General features: G+C 40.1%; 1 protein-coding gene and 1 pseudogene across 3 annotated transcripts in view; one reads left to right on the forward strand and one right to left on the reverse strand.

Moving 5' to 3' along the window:
• The window catches only part of HEATR5B (HEAT repeat containing 5B), a 68,027-nt gene extending 48,111 nt beyond the window's left edge, over window positions 1-19,916 (reverse strand). For both annotated transcript variants that reach the window (XM_080913991.1, XM_080913990.1), the window contains exons 1-11: window positions 19,855-19,916; window positions 18,757-18,901; window positions 15,661-15,872; window positions 14,793-14,901; window positions 13,686-13,835; window positions 11,877-12,048; window positions 9,149-9,306; window positions 7,418-7,667; window positions 4,444-4,599; window positions 3,537-3,787; window positions 658-769 (exon numbers count right to left, since the gene is read on the reverse strand). In XM_080913991.1, the coding sequence (XP_080770117.1) occupies window positions 658-769; window positions 3,537-3,787; window positions 4,444-4,599; window positions 7,418-7,667; window positions 9,149-9,306; window positions 11,877-12,048; window positions 13,686-13,835; window positions 14,793-14,901; window positions 15,661-15,872; window positions 18,757-18,882 (1,696 nt within the window). In that variant the 5' untranslated portion in view covers window positions 18,883-18,901; window positions 19,855-19,916. The remainder of the gene's footprint in view (window positions 1-657; window positions 770-3,536; window positions 3,788-4,443; window positions 4,600-7,417; window positions 7,668-9,148; window positions 9,307-11,876; window positions 12,049-13,685; window positions 13,836-14,792; window positions 14,902-15,660; window positions 15,873-18,756; window positions 18,902-19,854) is intronic.
• Window positions 10,042-10,603, forward strand: LOC308418330 (signal peptidase complex catalytic subunit SEC11A-like; annotated as a pseudogene). Its single transcript has one exon. The product of its transcript is annotated as a signal peptidase complex catalytic subunit SEC11A-like (transcript).
• Window positions 19,917-20,043: the final 127 nt, after the last annotated feature.

A 20,043-nucleotide genomic window follows, 5' to 3' on the forward strand; every position in this document is an offset into this window, starting at 1 on the left:
TCCATAAACACATGTGAATATGAACATATATACTTGCTCTCAGGCATACATGATCCTGCATTTGAGCCAGTGTGTGGTTAGTTACATGGAGAAACACAATATTTACATTCCTAAGAAATTCATTTAAATGTAACAATAACATACCATAAACTTCTGGGAAAAAAGTTACCACGCTGTTTTCTCTATAAAACAAGTCAATAAAACGCCCAATAGACAAATTTTAAAAAGTAAACAATGTTTTAGTCTGTACACACACTTATGGGAGCAGGTGAAGTGACAAGTGTCTATAGTTGTCAATGCCTGTCCTACACATAATGCTAAACTTTGTATCCAAGACTCATCACAACATTCAGGAAAGTGAAGCACCTTAAGTACCTCCCCCAGAGCACCAACAAGACCACAGAAACAGGGCTCTGCCACTATCAAAACCCTGATTCCACTCAGGCAGTCAAATTTTCTCCCCACAGCCTCATTCTTTCTATAACTCCAAGCTCATTACCTATTCTTTTGGGAAAGGTGAAACTTTACTTGAGAAAAGTTTGAACTACAGACGTAATTACTAAAATGAGATATTTACTCTCAAATAATACATAGTAGGTAATCTGTATTTATCTGTATTTATACACTGACAGCTAGGATCAGTCAGAATGCTTATACCTAAAGTCATGAGTGCTCCCAGAAGAAGCCAGCCAGCCTGGGTGCGCTGCAGGGATAACCTGCTGTTTTGAGCAGCAGTTCGTAACAGATCTTCAGCAATGCTGACCACCATCTGCAAGACAAATTTTAAACTGAATTTTAATTTAAAGAAGCTGATGAATAAGCAATAACAAAACAGATAGCTTGTATATGTTATTAAGAATGAGGCTGTCCACAGAAGTTGGTTCAAATCTGGGAGCTTTACTAATTCCAGGGAATTTGGCCAGAATGAGAAGTTAGGCTCACTCTATCAGAGTAAGCCACTTCATGAACAGGGCTCCAGACTGAGAAAAATGTCTGCCAGCCCATAAAAATGCCGTCCTTCCTAGTTGATTATCCAACTGGATAATTAGGAAATAAGGCCTCAATGAAAAAGTACTAGCTCCCACAGCAGTCAAAGCAGAGGCAACACTCAGTCCATCAACACATTGTTGATGATAAAGAACTTGTGTGGGGCTATGTATCCCCTTGGCATGACATCTGCAGTTTTAACTTCTAGACTGTAATATCAATCTGCCGAAGATTACTTTCATTTATGGTCTCTTTATTTGTCAGACATGTTACACTGTTTTCTTCAATCTCGTATTTATTGTACCAGAAGAAAGAAGTGTCACTGAAACATAAACCACTCAAGCATCACAGTATCATTGGCATGAAGTATCTCAGACCATGTGGATAAGATGGCAACAGTGGAACAGAAACAAGGGAAGAGATGTGAGTTAGGTCTCCATGATCTAGTGTCTGAGCGATGGCAGAGCATAAGCTGAGGAAAAGTTATGATAACAGAATTTCCAACATGGTCACTGAAGAAATAAATGGTAGCCCAAGAAGCAATTGAAACTCAGAAAGACAACTGATAAGGCTGGGCATTTGGTTTATGGTCATGAGGAATTATTTAGTAATAAAATATATGCTGTATTTTTTCTGTTAATAATGTCACTTTATCATTAGAATCACTAGAAATATGCTACAGAAGTTTTGTTATGATATAGAAAATAAATGTTAGGAGGTTTTCTCACTTGTAAATAAATGCTTATAGATATTTTAGGAATGCTTAAATAATTATAGTAGCAAATAAAAAATAAAACCAGAACAAAAAAAAAGAATGAGGCTGTCCCTTCCTGCTCTTGTTAACAGCTCTTGCTACCAGCCAAATCGTAAGCTACAGTGTTCTGGTCACAGATGACATCTAGGAGACCCAGAATGTGGTGATCAGAATAATCACTTGAGCCACACTGCCCAAGCCCCATCCTAACTGCACTGCACACTGACTTTCTAACAGTGACAACTTAACTTGGTAAAATATGATTGACAACCTCTCTTTTGCCAGGATTAAGCATGTTATTACAGGACTAAAAATGGTGCTAGCCTAGATAAACACTTAATAACTTATTGGTACTACCATCCTAAATCAATAATTTCTTGAACTTCTATGATGCATCTGCCTTTACACTACTCTTAGAGCCCTCAGAGCTTAGATGGAGAAGATTCCAGGAAAATTAAGGAGAACATAGCATATAAAATAGTACTGAGTAGTGACTAGCAAAGACAAGTGGCTCTGAATGAGAATTCAGGAAGGAGATTGACCCTGGGCCTGAAAACAAACAGGTTGAAATTTGATAGAGTAAATAAGAAATTCTTCTGTAAGGAAGGCCAGAAAGCTAAAGGGCATGAGAAAACCCAGGAGGGTTAATCTGAGTAGAACAGGAGAAATTCAGAATGGAGAGGCAGACCACAGATTATGAGTACTAATTGTATGTCAACCAGACAGAAGATTCTATTTTATTCTGAATACCAAGTAGGCCCTTGGGACCACTAAACAAATGTGTAATGTTGTGGGGAACATGGGGACAGAGCACTCCAAGAAGAAAGCTGATAAAAGTCTCGGACCCTCAAGCAGCAGGTAGATGGGAGCCTAATGTGCCAGAGTAAAGCAGAACTTAAAGCTGAAGCACATACCCAGCCACAGTATTTCTACACGTAATTAAGATTCCTGCAGAATAGAATAGTATTTTTTAATTTATTTATTTCTTTTAGTTATATATAGTTGCTATCTTCAGACACACCAGGAGAGGGCATCAGATCACCATTACAGATGGTGTGAGCCACCATGTGGGTGCTGGGATTTGAACTCAGAACCTCTGTAAGAGCAGTCAGTGCTCTTACCCACTGAGCCATCTCTTCAGCCCAAGAGAATAGGATAGTATTATACACTATGGTATATATGATAGTATATATGATAGCATACACAGTTTTATAAATATATATATATATATATATATATATATGTGCATATATATGTGTGTGTGTATTATACTATATAGTATATATGCTACATATTATATAAACTAGAAAGAAAATGAGGGAAAAGAGTAATGACTTATTAAGAAGAATTTAACTTCTAACTATTGTCAAATACTAAATATGACAATAAAATGTTCCCTGCCACTTCTAGACACAGCAATGTGGTTTTTTTATTTTTCAAAACTGAAAGAACACCAGGCACAGTAGCACCAACCTACAGCTCCATTACTCACGAGGTGGAGACAGGAGGACTGCTTGAATACCAGAACTCAACCTTACTGGACAACATGGCAACACTCAGATACACACTTAAAACAAACAAAAGTAAAGGTTCTGAGTTTTAAAGGATATAGAGATTGTAATGTGATACTCTACCCAGATAAAACCCATTATTCCTAGGAGGACTCACTATATTAGGGTCTGTGAACTGTAGCTTACATTTCTAATCCGCATCTGATTGCCTGGCTCAGCATTAAAGACAGGGGCAACCCAATATTACCAAAGCCTGTCTGCGAGCGTGCTGACGTCCATCCTACCTTTCCTTTGGCGTGAGGAATGCCCAAAGGACACTGATGCACTCCACCCAGCAAAGCGGCCATTGCAAAACTATATCCACTAACAGCTTCTGGGGATGTCTTGAGGTTGTTGAGCCGTTCTGCACATCTATCCAGAAAGGGTGTCAACTGGAAGGGCAATGCCACAGCCACACAACGCAGACACCATGCGGCAGCAAGCCGAGCAGCCATGCTTGGGTGAAGAAGCACTGAAGTTACAATCTCTAAAAGTCCTAGGGGAAAAAAATCAAAATATTACTCCTTACCGAACAAAAACAATTTCAGTATAATTTAATAATTAAAATACCAAGCCTCATAATTTCACAGTTCTCCAGCTTAGCCAGATGATATTAGAAAATTCCATTTTATTCTGAGTACCATATTCATAAGTGTTAAAGTGCTTTAAAGAAACACACCGACAGGGAATATAATGTAAGATGATATAATACAACACGATCCAATCGCATCCATCAATAATAGAAGTTGAAGTTGGGAACACTGGCTCACACCTATAGTCTCAGCACGTGGGAGGCAGATGCAAGCAGGTCTCTGATTTTAAAGTGATCATCTACACAGTAAGTTCTATGCCAGTTAGAGCTAGATAAATCCTCCTTCAAAAAGCAAAATAGCTGCTATGAAATTAATTAAATGGGGGGGGGATGGGATTGGTGGAAATGGGATAACACCTGAAATGTAAATACAGAGAATATTCAATAAAAAAGAGAAAAAATTAATTAAATGAAAGTTTTCAATGAATTTTAGTCAATTAGAACCAATTCTCATAGCTGAACTCTCTTAAAACTTTTATTATGTCATTCCCATCACTGTGAAGATTAGTTTCAATAAAGCCTAAAGATCTGCTAGTCATGATAATGAGAGGGTGCTGTACCTATGGATGCTTCCTGAATAAGAGGAGAGGCGGTGGCATTCAGGCTCTGCACCAGGCTCCCGAGCTCCTGCAGGGCACAGACCATGACGTGCTGGCTGGCTGCAATGTCTGCCGCCCCAGATTTGTTCTCACTGCTTGTATCATTCACTACAGCTTCTGAAAACACAAGACCAGGCATTTGATGGGTGAAACGAACCATGCTAGTTGTTTGCTCTTCATGATCTGTATTCTTTTTCATACCATTTGACTCCTGCGTGTTAAAAACAGTTATTGCTTAGTGGCAAATCAAATAACCAGGTACTGAACTGAGTTGGCTTTAAACTTGTTAGGGGCAGAGGCATGTGTGTGCACAGCTCACATGTGGAAGTCTCAGAGCAACTTGCTGGAGTTAGTTCTCTCCTTCCATATTTGTCTTAGAGATTGTGCTCAGGTCATCAAGCTTAGTGGCAAGTGCCTTTAACTACTGAGCTATCTTACCAGCCCTGGATTGACTGTTAAACACTAAATTGACATTAAAACACTGTTGAACAGACACAACAATGCTAAAACACATGCTATACGTATCATATATATATATATATTTATTTATATTTACACACACACACACACACACACACACACAATGCTTCCAAGAATACAAATAACAAGGATCAGGAACCCATGGTGTTTTACAAAAGAAGACTCAGAAACATGGATATACCTTAATGATAAAGAACTTGCCTTGTACACTTGAGGTCCTGGGTTCAGTCCCCAACACCACAGAAAATAAACACAAACAAACAAACCAGCAACAAAAGCAGACTTGGAGGTATAAGACTTGGGCTCTAATAGCAACTTCATGTTAGCTCTGTGACAGGGCATGCCACTTGCCTCGGCTGTGTTGAGTCCCTCATCTGCCTCAAAAGTACCTGTATTAACTAGCCAGACAACAACGCATATATAGAACTTAACTCATCCTGTTACAAAACACGTCTAATAAACAGCTATTATTGTTAATTATTATTATTACTACTCCTCAAGTACTCCAATAGACTGAAGGCATCCCTGTCAAATTACTGACCAGAAAGTAGATTGCAAAGAAAAGGGAACGTCGATTTTATGGGGATGCTCCTCCCTGAAACTACTTACTTTCATGTTCTTCCCAAAACCTTTTAATAGCCACAAGAATTAAAATTTGAGACAACTAAATATGTCTTGGCAAACTACTACTAACTGAGAATACTTATGGTCCATAACTCCCTGATATAATCATGGTAATGAAATCAGTAATTAGGTTTTTAAGCTAATTTACAGCAATAAAAGTAACAGTATTTCAATGACAATAAAATGTTCTCATTTTTTAATTCACTATGAACTTATAATAATAAAGATAAACAATACAAAACGATAGTCATGGTTGATCCCTCTTTCCTTGTGGGCATTTCTGGGCTGGTAGTAAACTCCCCTTGTGAGCCACTGCAGCCAGCCTGGCAGTTCACGCCTGCCACTTAACACAGTGCTGCTGACACTCGAGTACTTGGAGCACCATGTGAGTCTTCATACAGATGTCAGTAGAGAATAGATTACTGCTTAGATATGGCTAAGAAAATAACTCATTAATGCAAACACCCTTTTAGTAATAACTTTCAGTTATCTATTCCTATGCATTTAAAAAGTTTAAGTAAGCAATTAAAATGGCAAACTAACAACCAAACGAAAAAATTATGTTGTTCATATTATAAGAAAAGTAAATGATTATTTATACTGCTTATATCTAGTTATATCCTTATTTTTAAAGACCTCGTTTGAGCAACATAATTTGCCTCATTAAAAATTAGTACTTATTTCTAATGATGATAAACCTAAATTGTCTTATACAATTTGTACCTTGCCTTCCTTTGTAATTGCTCTCATAGCTCAGAGAGTTGATAACATGCAGAGTACGAAATGGCGCTCTTTGGAAAGGGTTTCTTTCCAGGGCTTCAGTTAAGTATAAAGTGTAAGTCTGAATGTCCCACAGCACAGGAACATAACGATGTCCTTATACCCAAGTCTACATAGTGAAATAGCTGAGAGAGAGGATGCTGAGAGCTTCCAGCAGACATGGTTTACTTTTGATGTAGCCACCAAGCCAAATACCCTGATCTGAACATGACACGTTGTAATAAGCACTAAAATGTCACACTAACTCCACTAAGAAAAACAATTTTATGGGTCAAATAAAATTTTATCTAAAAAATTATTTCTTAACATTATGAATTATTGACCTTTCACAACATGTTCCTACAAGTGGTAATAGTTATCTGTAATGATTACTTCCTAAGTCTTCATATTATGCCTATTAGAGAAGAGAAAGAAAAACAGCAAAAAGCATGTATTTACAGAACAAGAGGCGTCAAGCAGGAAGACTTAAATGTACATAAGCACTAGAAAAAAACCCAAACCCAAATCTTACTGACATGCTGCTCATTTTTAATGCTTTGTTTCAATACAACTATATTCTATTTTAATATTTTTTAAAAATGAATAAATAAAGCCAACTATAAGGAGTTGGAACAACAGCTCAGAGGACAAGAGCACTGGCTGCTTTTGCTCTGGGTCTGTCCCAACACACAAATGATGGTTCACAACCATCTGTGACATAGAATTAGAGGGTATCTGAGGCCCCCTTCTGACCACTGTAGGCACCAAGTATGCATATGATACACATGAGAATTTGCAGGCAAAATATTCACTCATAAAATAAAATGAATAAATCTAATTTAAAATTTATTTTTAAATTACTATGAAAAACAGTTCCAAAAGATACAAATCAATCAGATCTGTTAGTATTTATTAAGAATAAGAATCCTAGCACTCACAAGACTGGGAGTGAAATTACGAGTTTGAAGCTAGCCTGGGACACACAGTGAGGGAGGAATGGTAGAAAGGAAGGAGAACTAAGTTAAATGTCTAGGGTCATCAGCAACAACGTTAGACGTCAGGTCTCACTTACCCACAGCTTTCATATGTTTTCCGATTGCCTGGCAGATTTCTTTGGCAGCTGCTATCTGGGCTTTCTCACCCAACAAACTGCCCACAGTGGCTCTCAGGATGAAGGAGACACATCGCCTTGAATACACAGCGTCCACATGTGTTTGTGTTGCTCGAGGATGGGAAACCAGATCGAGTACATGGGACAAGAATGTGGCAAAGCTACGCTCCAGCCACTGGCCACCCAAAGTTGTCACGAAGACAACATAGGCCTATAAAAACACGTTAAGACACAGCTTTAGACACCTCTGTGCAGATGGAAAGCAACACAGAAGACGACAGCGACAGAGATGGCAGCAAACACAGGTTAGACTTGAGACTAAACAGCAGAGGTAAATTTCACATCTTCATGACTTCTACTGGTAGAATCTTTGAAACAATTCTTTCTGTTTGTTTTTGTTCATTTGCAATCATGGTCTCATAGAGTCCTAGCTGGCCTGGAACGCACTATGTAGACCAGGCTTGAACTCACAAAGAACCGCAGGCCTCTACTAGGATTACACCTATCACACCTGGCTTGAATACAACAATTACTGAAAAGAGCCAGGCACTGTATTGCAAACCTGTAATCTCAGCATTCAAGGAGATCACCTCGAGTCCAAGTGCAGCCTGTGCAACAAAGTGAGTTCCAGGCCAGCCTGAGCAACAGAATGAGAGACCATCTAAAAATCAATACAAGAGTCTCAAGAAAAAGTGACCCATGGATAAGAGAAAGGGAATGTGCTACAGTGGACAGGAGAACTGAACTCATTCAGGATCAGAAAGTAACAAGCTAGGGAACAGAAGTTAGCATTCCAGACAGACCCTAAGAGCTGGAGCACTCTTGCCAGAGTTCTTCGAGAAAAGCAGATGACTTCCACTTCACATCTGTGTCAGGGACAAGACCCCTCCATGGTGACTTTGACTAAGACCATGAGCCATGCAAACTTACTAGATGTTATCAGATCTGTAAACATTAGCTATTGTTTTGAAATTATAATTCCAAGTCACATTTAATCTTATAATTCATTACAGATTAGTCACCGAAAAATCCATAATCGAGGCATAAATCAATCAAATCACAAGGTATATGGAGAATATTGCAGTCTAAATGCCTAAACTACTGTGTAAATCTAAACAAAACCATCCTCTTTATTATTATTAAGGAATTATATTTTATCTAGTTTTACTTTTACTATTTCGTGTACATATTTTTTGAGACAAAGTCTCCAGGTTGGAACTTAGACTGGCCTTGAACTAAGGATCCTTCTGTCTCATCCTATGGCCTGCACTAGGATGTTAGGTAAAGCTTACTTTAACTATAACTTAAGTTATAACTTATTTGTTGTGAAATAAAATCTGAGAATGTTTTAGGTTTTTACATATACATACAGTAGAAATAGACATTTATACATCAAGAACTTACCTCTCAGACCTGGGTTATAGCTCAGTGGTAGGGTATTTACTTACCTAATATGTACATAAGGCCCTTAAATCAATTCACAGAACCCCCCACCTCAAAAGAGACAGGAAAGGAAAAAAAGAGAATCTACCTTTTTAAGTATTCGATGAGATTTGGAATCTGGATTTAATCCATTCATTTGTTAAAAATGTTTCAAAGAAAGCAGACTATTAGCATGTTCTTAAACACTGTTGTGACAGTCTTGCATGCAATGATCCAGACAGAACCTGCTCACGTGTGTGTATTACAAACCTGTGTCACTCCAACTCTCACTTCCCGATTGACAGACCCTCCAACTTTCAACATTTCTCCACCGCTCTTTAGGAAGCCTGAGCCTCCACGCAGAAATCCCGTGGCCATGAGTTCTAAGACCTCGTCAAACGTCGCTCGCTTCACATTCTGACGCATGACTTTAAGGAAGAAAAGAGCAAATGAGTTTCAGTAGCAGTGAGTCATCTTTCCAATATTCTAGCTTAAGTTTTGTAGTAATGATTTAAGTGTGTTATTACAAGGAAAAGGTCAGTGTCTTAACAAGAACTTGAATTCATTTTTGAAGCAAAAAAAAAAAAAAAAAAAAGAGCTAAATGGAAGGAGCTGGGAAGTAACAGACAGCTCAATGCATGCATCAGCGTGGACAGTGAGTGAGTGGGGTTACGTCTGCGCAGAGTAAGAACACCAGACAGCACTGCAGACAGGCTCACGGTTCTTACCCCAAATGATGACACAAAGAACCTTTTTTTCCCCTAAAGATTTCATTGAAATTTTATTTATGTTTAAGTGAGTGTTTCTTCCTGTCTATATGCCCTATGTGCACGTGCCTACAGAGGACAGAAGAGGGCATCTGATCCCCTGGAATTAGTTACAGTTTGCGAGCTGCTGAGGCAGAAAATCAGGTCGTTGGGAAGAATACCAAGTACTCTTAACCACTGAGCTATCTCTTCAGCCCCCAGAAAAACCTGCATAGGAGTGTGCTATTATACTCCAAGTATCAAGTTTCAGATGACAAAATCTTTTCACAAACAGAAACAAAAATGATCCTTATAAAAAAAAAATTCTGTGGAGAGCCCGGCCCGTGTGGCAGTGGTTCCTCTCGATGATTCTATCACGCCCTCTTGGCTGCTACTTGTCCTGTTCTCCATCTCACCATGCTGTCTCTAGACTTTCTAGATGGTGTGTGGTGGATGAACAAGAGGCAGCTGTACTGCCAAGTACTGAATTTTGGAATGACTGTCTCCTCCTCCTCGGCACTGATGGTCTGGAAGGGGCTGACAGTAATAACCGGAAGTGAGAGTCCCATTGTAGTGGTGCTCAGTGGCAGCATGGAGCCTGCATTTCACAGAGGGGATCTCCTTTTCCTCACGAACCGAGTTGAAGATCCTATACGTGTGGGGGAAACCGTTGTTCTCAGGATAGAAGAGAGATTCCTATAGTTCAAAAGTCCTGAGGATCCACAAAAAGCAAGATGGGCATATCAAGTTTTTAACCAAGGGAGATAATAATGCTGCTAATGACCGAGGCCTCTATAAACAAGGACAACACTGGCTGGAGATGCTGTAGGGAAGAAGAGGGTTTGTTTCTTATATTGGAATTGTGACAATCCTCATGAATGACTATCCTAAATTTAAGTATGCAGTACTGTTTCTGCTGGTACATCGTAAGAAGTTGGCCTCGCTGGTCCTAGGAAGATGCTGTGCTTGTTGTTACTGAATGTTGGAGTAGATCCTGGTCTGTGATTGGCAGAATTCGGAGGACACACATGTTGGCACTTCTTGGTAGCACTGGTTTGCATTACTTTGTGTTTCCACACCCAAGGATGTGTGGGCGGGTGCACCAGGGAGTGCACAAAAGGGGACTGTCAATCACAGGGTTTCATATGTTGTCACTGTCACTCTTTCACTTTCACTCTTTCTGGACATCAGTGAATTTTTTTATATTAAAAGGTTGAGCCAAAGCCCCCAGTGTTTGTATTTTAAAGTGCCTACAGAGTTCTGTACATGAAAACACAGCTCTGCCTGAGTTCAAACCTGAGCTCCTTACAGTGGGAAAGGCACATACTGAGGTGGACAGAAAGGAGTCTTAACTTTTGAAATTTTAAATAAAAGACTTTTTACATTGAAGAAATTCTGTGGAAAGGCAAATCTTGTGTTTATGTACATAGGGCGTGGAACTGATGTGTGGGCTTTAGTTTCATATTTACACAACAGAACACCATTTTAGAACACACATTACATAACCTCTGTGAGCCTCGATATACATTTAAAAATATAAATTTTATGAGTGAGAAAATTCCTCACTTATTAGATGATAATAACAGTGGTACTTAAAATTCATGGGGCTTTTTTTAGAGTTAAATACAGTAGATTTTTTTATATAGAACATAAAAACATTACCTCACTGGTATCAAATAATGAAAAGCATATCTCTAAAGATGTAAAACCAAATTTCACACAGCTAACAACTGTAGGGGCTGGGACAAGGGACATAAACCCATCACATCTCATCACATTTTTGTGTGTGAGTTGGAGTACGGTGAGAACAACGGTAGAGCTGCCGTTACTCAGTACCTGCCACATCATCATTTGTCCCCAATGTGTATGTGCTATTCACAACCGGTCTGTGGAACTTCGAAGCAACAAAAAGTGACTCTAAGCAACTCGTGCTGCCCCGATACTGATTAGTAATGTCCACGTACAACTGAAGTTGAGCATTGTGGCATAAGCGGAGATCTACACTTCAGAGACCGAAAGAAAGCACCATGTAAGAGGCCAGACTCCTGTGCTTTAAACATTATACAAACCATTCCACAAATATGCCAAAAACATGCCCAGTGTTAAGTTATACCACAAAACAATATATCAAGGAGTGTCACATAGATTCCATTTAAAGTGACTTCCATGAGTGATAACTAATTTAGAAGAAAGCATTGCTAACCCTTCCAATGCTTGTAATGGTCTAATGTAGGGTCAGCCAACAACTATACCTGTTGCTTGCTTTGGCATCAATGCTGTAGCCATGACTGTTCCTAGTAGTTTAGATACTGCAACTCGTACCCCATAATTTGAGTTTTCCAAAGCCTTGAAGCAAAGGGTAGCTATATTTTCTAGTTCAGCAGTCCACATGAAAACAGCTTCATTCTGTAGTTCCAGAAGGCACTAGGATTAAAAACAGGTAAAAAGTAGATTATACTCTAGGACTTCTATTGCCCAGATGAAGGAATACAACCAAACTGCTGAAATTTCCAAAGAACTGGACAAAACGTGAACAGTTTTCAAATCTGCATGCCAGGCATGGAAGGACATTTTTCTTTAAGGAAAAAGAAAACCTAAAATAGAGTAAGCAAATATGGAAAGAACACCTGTCTGAGGACAATCTAAGCTACAACACAGTAAAGCCTGCCTTAGTAAAACAAGTTTTGACAAATATCCAGTACATATTCTCCATAAAACATCTTGGCAAACAAGATACAAAGGTGTAGTTGTTTGGCTGAGAATGTCCTCCATGGGCTCAGGCATTTGTGTAACCTGGTCCCTAACTGGCAGCTTTTTGGGACCTTGTATAAGAAAGTATGTCATTTGAGGTGGGTTGGGCAGGTTTAATGACTGGACCATTTAGAACTTGCTTTCTCTCCTTCTCTGCAGTTTTCAGATGTGAGCTCTCAGCTTGCTGCTCCAGCCACCATGACTGCTACCCCGCTTCCCGGATGGTCTCCTACCCTCTGGAACGCTAAGCCTCAAACAGGCACTTTTTTCTGTAACTTACCTCAGTCGTGGTGTTTTGTCCTGTAACTAAGACAGGAGGGTATTTTCCAAACATGATAAAGGGCATTTAGAATAAGCAATGGTCAACATCCCACATAGTGATGAAAGACAGAATGCTCTCTGTCTAGTGGAAGTGGGTCACTGTGCGCGTATGTTGGGGGGTACTTAAGTACAGTCTAGAACTGTTTTCTGTTCTCACTGTTCCCTGGGCTACCACCACATCTCCCCCCAGCACATGGGGAAGACTGTATTCTCAAACCACAAGGCAGAAACAAAACAAAACAAATTAATTCAGCTCACAGTTTTTTGAGAAAATATTTATAAATTTATGTTTTGTGTAAAGAAAATATAAAGTCTATGAAACACTCTCAAAACTCAGTAATAAGAGAAATTCAAAGTGATGGGCAGTATTTATATACACTTTCTTAAAACAAAATATGATAAAACACCTGAAAATATGCTTATCATTAGTCATTAGAGAAATGCAGGTTAAGACATGAGATAATCCAATTTATTAGTCAAAACAAAAACTGTACATAGAAATCTTTTGCATTAACAAAAACAAAAGGCAGATAACTAAAACCATAAAAGTACATAGGAAACAGGCAGTTTCTTTAAAAGGTAAACATAAATCTTAGCCATTCCAAATAAAACACACTGACCCCAATAAAAAACAGGTCCACAAAAAACAAACAGCACACCAATATTCACAGAAGCTTTTCTGGTAACAGTCACAGCTAGGTAAAGGGAGAAGAAGGTGGAAGCAGATATACGTCCTTACAATCAAGCAGTACTAAATAACAGAGGGTGTGAACCACTGAAGTGTGAACATAAATCTCAGAACCAGTGTACTTTCAAGAAAGATGCCACACGTCTACACAAAAGTACACACCACATGCATCCATCTATATAATTCTAGAAAATGCAACGAACATATGCAAACAAACCAAAAATGCTCATGATTTAAGAAAAATTAGCTATTTAAGAGCAAGTGCCATAAGGGACAACATTATAAAAGGCTGGGTACTAACCTTGGCCACTGCACATCGGACAGCCATTGACCTGTCGGTTAGGAGGGATCGAGCATTCTTGTAAATGTCGCGATGAGAGGACGCTGCTGCGCCACCCAATCCAGTCAGCACTTTCTGCAGACTCATTAAGATCTCACTTCGCCCTTGAGACTACACGTGACCATGAAGCAAAGCTTTAGAACCACATAGTCAAACCAATGCCATACTTAATAAGAACATACATACATACTTAATAAGAACAATTAGGAGATAAGCCTAACTGGCTTATCTCCTAATTGAGACATTAAAAGAAGCATTGTATCAAGAATTCTAAAGGGATCTAAAGTGTAAGGATAATTATTAATATCATCTGATAAGTTAGTTCTCCTGAACAAAAAAAAAAAAAAAAAAAAAAAAAGACTTCAGGCTGGGGTGATGGCTCAGTGAAAGAACACGTGCTACACCCTAAATTTAGTCCCAAGTACCCTCCAGAATGATATCTGAGCCATGAGCTTACTCTATCTACCATTCACCTGAAGCTGACAAGGAATCTATAATGAAACTGACAGGGCAAAAAATAATAATTTCACTGATGTCATCATGAGTTTTGAACTCTGTCATCTTCAGAAATAAATGTTAACTCTTAAAGCCCAATTAATCTGACTGCAAACTAAGTAGCTGCAGAGGAAACCAAATAAAGACAATGTCATACTGGAGTGGCTGGTCCCCACCTGGAAAAGGCCAGCATTCAGACAACCGCCTAATGTAGAGAAGAAGAGCCTGCAAGGAGACATGGCCCTGTGACATTTGACCCGTAGGTGCAAAAACTGTGAGCTAGAAACACTGGTTCTTCTAACCGCACACTGTACACCATATGTCTGCCTCGGGGCATATGAAACTGATACATTAGATAAGATACAAACAATGAAGACAGAATAACACAATTCTATAAAAACAGGTAAACCACAGGTAAAAAACAATGGTCCCCCCTTTCCCAAAATTAAGGAGATGTGATAATCTGCAATCACTTTCCTGTGATAGCATGTGCCATGAGGATTACAGCAATAGAACAAAACACCTTCAACATGTGCAGTGGGCAAGGCACTAATACTCTTGCTGTAAACTCACCTCTGCACTCTTCAGAGATTTCAACAGATTGTTCACTGTTTCTGGAAACGCACTGCCCAACATCCTTCCCATCTTCTCATAGAATGCTCCAACACAAGCCACTGCTGCCCTGGAAACAATGGTCTCGCTGCTTACTAATATAGTTTCTGGGCTGGCCAGATGGCTCAGTGGGTAGAGATCTAGTTCCAGGACCCACATGGTAGAGAGAACTAACTCCCACAAGTCGTCCTCTGACTTCCATATACACAATGTAAAACACACGCATGTGCAAGACACACACACATGCTAATAAATGTACAAAAAGTTTAAAAATTTAATACAACTTATTATACTTTTCTGATTTTTAAAAAATAATTTGTATTTATCTTTCGCATTTTAAGACCAACTTAACCTGGTTGTCATTAAATTGTAAGCAAACTGGTCTCTGTCTCAGCTGCTCAAGTTTGCCAGTTTAGTGTGAAAGCAGTTAAATGAGCAGGTAGGTCTGGACTCCGATATCATTTCACCTCTTTAGCTGGCTAGATAGTACAGTGGACTGGACTTTACCCACCCCTGCCCCCTTCCCTCACTAACTCTTCTCCTTTCCTCTGAGGCAAGAACATGACTTCCATCTGAATAGATCAAAAGACTCCTGACCCCACAGCTCACAGCATACCAGTTCTCCCGGCTGTGTTCTCCGTCTCAGTGGTGACGGGCATGAGGGAGGTCAGGCCCCTCCTCGGATCCTCGGATGAAGAAAGAACTTCCTGTCAGTACTATAGCTCAGGTCCCACCACCTGGGTGGGGACTTTATGACATGGAGCCCCTATACTACAGGAAAAGAAAAAAGCAAAAGAGAACAGCAGGGCTCCTGTAAGAGTGTACTCACAGTTTTGTTGGTAAGTAGGCTGCAGTGTCATCCTTACTTCTGATAATGTCGTTACATTTATCTAGTGTTTGGAAAACTGTGTAAGTGTCCCCAATGCTATAAAGGGCTGCAAGGTTTTTAGCTAACAATTTTCGAGTAGGTGGTCCAGGTGAACTGCTTATTAATCCAGTTAATTGTTCAACAAGTTTTTTCTGTTTTTCTTTTACATCGGTCTGTTATCAAAAAAAAAAAAAGATAAAGGCCATTATTTTTTCTTTTATTACTCTTATTACTTTCTAGTCTAAAAATATTTAATGCATATAGTGCTCTAATAATTAAAATCTGTATTCATTAAGCATAACTTACAAATGAAAACTTTCATGAAAACTCCAGTAAGAAATGATCCAGTCTTTCCTATATTAAACCCTCACTCCGCTTCAATGTTAGATTTCAACAAAAGTGATTACTGTGTGAGCCAGTTTCCTGGCCACCTTATGAAGTTAAATCACTACTAGATGCATAGATGACTGATTTCTAAGGTTTCCCTTATAAAAGAAGATGCAGTTGTCCATAAAATTATAGGTTAGCAAAAGAAACCAGAGAAATGTTGAAGACATATAAGCAACAGAACATAATTCCAAGATTTATACATAATCAATATCTAATCAATATCACCCTGTACTTTAGAAATATGATGCAGTTTGTACATGCCATGTACTAATCTAGGCCCTGGGAGCAATGTGCACAGAATAGACAAGTCCTCATCCTCATGAAATTTACATGGGGGGGGCAGAATATAAATGAGTGAGTGGTATGAGAGAACATCTCTCTCTAAGGTGAGATGGTGAGCTACATAGTGAACTGAAAGAATATCCCAGTAGTGGGAACTCGATGTGCGAAGGGTTTGCAGACAAAGTATGATTCACATGGGGACAGCAAGGTCAGGTTAGCTGGGTGGAGTAAGAGAAAACAATCAAAGATGAAGTCATAAGAAAACAGATGATGGTGCCAGATACAGTGAAGAATATTAGATTTATGCTGATTGACTGTTTTAAGCAGAGAAGGGTTGTACTCTAAATGTTTTGCCCAATTCATTTTGACTGTTAAAACTGTGGACGATATATAGATATAGATATAGATATATAGATATCATAGTAAGCAACTAGAAAGCTGCTACAATAACTCAGATGAGAGACACTGGAAAGGTAAATGGTGGGAAATACATGAATTCTAGATATGCTTGTGGGTAACTCCTTTAACAGCTACTAATCAACATGACATAAGGTGTAAGAAGGGAAGAATGACTTTAGTGGGTTGGCAAAGGACAGGTTTGAAATCAATAAATTGGTTTAAATGTGTCAACTCAGAGATGTTTGTGTATGTGTGGAAAGAGAAGGAGGGTGGAGGGAGAGAGGGAGAAGAGGAGAGAGAGAGTGAGAGAGAGAATGAGCGAATGAGTCAATCTCATACTAGCCTTGACTTCACCGTGTCGTTGAGAATGGCTGTGAACTTTTGATCATCGACCTCCACTTCCCAGGGCTGACATTATTACTGTGGCCATCACATACACTTGTTCTATGTGGCACTAGGACTTAAACCCAGGGCTTTCTGCACATTCGAGGCGAGTACTCTAGCAACTGAGCTCTGCACCAGCCCAGGGGATGTCTTCTCAAAGCTGGGTATGTGAAGTGGTGGTAGGAATCATAGGAGTGGGTATCACTGAAGAGAAAGACTGACAACTCCTCACAACAGACATAGTGAGAGGTAAGTATTTAAAGCAGAAGATACGCTACGTAAAAGACAGAAGAGAATCAAATAAAACACATCCTGATCATTGTTGTGGGCAGTTTGAGTTATGTGCTAGCTTGAAAAAAAAAAAAAAAAAAAAAAAAAAAAAAAGACCTTTCATTGTAAGGGAAACCACAAATGCCCAGTTACAGAAGATTTAAGAGACCAAAAAAAAAAAAAAAAAAAAAAAATCTAGTTAAAGGTTACTTGGGTATCCATGTGTTTCTATTACTGTCTTTCTAGCAATTAACATGATTTTAACAGACAGCAACAACATTTAGCAGAAGTCTACAGCAGCCGTGACACCAGGAAAAGAACCTGGACAAAACCTGAAAGTCATGAACTCCCAACAGGAAACCTAAAATTGATTCTCAGTCTTCCAGGCGAGAATAAATCTGCATCTAGAAATAAAAGAAATTACGAGTTTGCCATCCAAGGGGCTGTAATGGAGTACACCCACCAACCCCAGCACTTCAGCTCTCAGACAGCTGATGCTGGAAGACGGCTGAGTGTTTGAAGCCAGTCTGGGGCGCACAGTGAATCCCAGGCCAGTCAGGAATAACTAATAAGATGCCAAAGTAAAATTAAAGCCAACAAACCAACCACACGTCTACCCTCCATGCATCCATTCTAGAAGAGAGCTAGAGGCTTGCTTTCTGAAAAAGGGTGAGACGAGATATCTTTGGAGAGAAGGGATGAAGCGCATCCTGAGGTCCTGTGTTAAACTAGGAAATTAAGTAAATATTTACATAACGAATGCTGAAGCCTTTAGACTCCCTATCCCGATTCCTCAATCCCAGACAATCAACCACATTCCCTTCGGACAACAGGGTAGAAAGGCATCTTCTAGGGGACAATTAGTCTAGAAAAGCACACTACGAGAGGAAGGTCAGGACTAGCCTATTGTGGTGTTCGGTTTGTAAAATTCACCTTTTTCAGAAAACCTTTTTAGGATTCACTCTCACATGTCCTCACTTGACGAAAGCATCAAATGCTAACAAAATAAATAAAACATGCACAAAACAAGCATGAATCAAAGAGGCTGTGTAGGAAGTAGAAGACAAAGTAAAAACCTCTTATCATAGACCTTTCTGGGCACTGACAACTCTAAGGGACACCGGCTACAGTGATGTTTTAATCCAGTCACATTGCACTGTCTAGACAGAGATGTGAAGCAGGGTATAGGCTAAGAGAAGGATAAACTACAAATCCCCATAGAATACCATCCTCCAATTCCTGAGGTGGATGACTCATAACATTTTCTTCAAAACACAATGTTTTCCATTTTTCTTACAATAATCTCATGGTGGGTGGGTGGGCAATACTTACCTTGTTGGCAGCAACTAGGACTTTATCAAGAAATCTTAACCATTCAAAGATAAACACTGGTCTCTTTGCTTCCGTGATCTGAGCCAACGCTTCTTCATTTAGCAGTAAACTGTGAGCTAGTTCCATTATTGTTCTTAGTTCACACCTTAAATGAACAGATTAGTTTTTTTTAAAGAGTAAAATATACACGTAAGGAATTTTTCATTTATGTGTAGGAGTGTTTTGCCCACATGTATGTATATGCATCACATGTGTGCCTGGTGCCCACAGAGGTCGAAACAGGGTGTTAGATTCCCCTGAAGCTGGAGTTACAGATGGTTGTGCGTGGGCGCTGGAAACCGAGCCCAGGTCCTTGTCAAAAGCAACAAATACTCTTAATCACTGAGCCATCTCTCCAGCCCTTACATGTACGGATTTCTTAGTATTAAATGTCAAATTTCATAAATGCAACCACTAAGATAGGGGGAAGAAAGCGTGGCTTCACTTCTCATTAGAGAACTAACTCTGAGAAGACAATATAAACAAAATTAAACTGTTTGGCGGTAAGAATGAAAGGAAAGGAAATGTAAATACTGCGAAAAGGCATTATTCTGGGGCAGTTGTCTGCCTATCAGAACATTGGATATTAACTCATTTGACCATGAGGACCCGAAGCAGCAAGCCTACGCGTCTGGGCGAGCCGCCTCCATCCCCTGCTGAGTGTTACAGACACCTTTACCCCCTCCTTGCCACCGGGGCCCAGAAAGATGACCCCAGGGTTCCGACCCGCAGGGGCGGGCCCGACAGGGACTCCGAGGCTGGGGCGCCCTGGACAACCCTTCGCCCCGGGAATGCAGTGCTCCGGGTTTGGGTGCACCGGGCCGCTCCGAGGACCCGACAACTGGGGGTCTGTGGGTTACGCAAGCCGGGGTTCCATGGCCGATCTGGGATGTCAGCCTCACGTATAGAGTCCTCAAGCTGTCAACCCCGAGGCTGAGGCTCCCCGGCCTCAAAACTCGAATACCCTCCTCAGCCCTCTGAAAACGTCCGGGCACACAGGGATCGCGCGGCGCGATCCTGTCAGCCTGCAAGCTCTGACAGCGCGCGGGGCCGCCTCACCTCCTACTTCAGCCTGGGCCGACCAGCTGAGCTCCGCACTGCCGAGGGACCCGGATGCCCCGCCTCCCAAACTCCTGCCCCCAGGAAGCCGGGGGACGACGCCTGCGCGGGACGCTGATCATGCGCACCCGCACTTCCCCGCGACTATCTCTTAACCCCGCCCACCCTTAGCTGCCAAGCGAATCTGCT

This window comes from Micromys minutus, assembly GCF_963924665.1.
Source record: "Micromys minutus genome assembly, chromosome: 3".
Taxonomy (NCBI): Eukaryota; Metazoa; Chordata; class Mammalia; order Rodentia; family Muridae; genus Micromys; species Micromys minutus.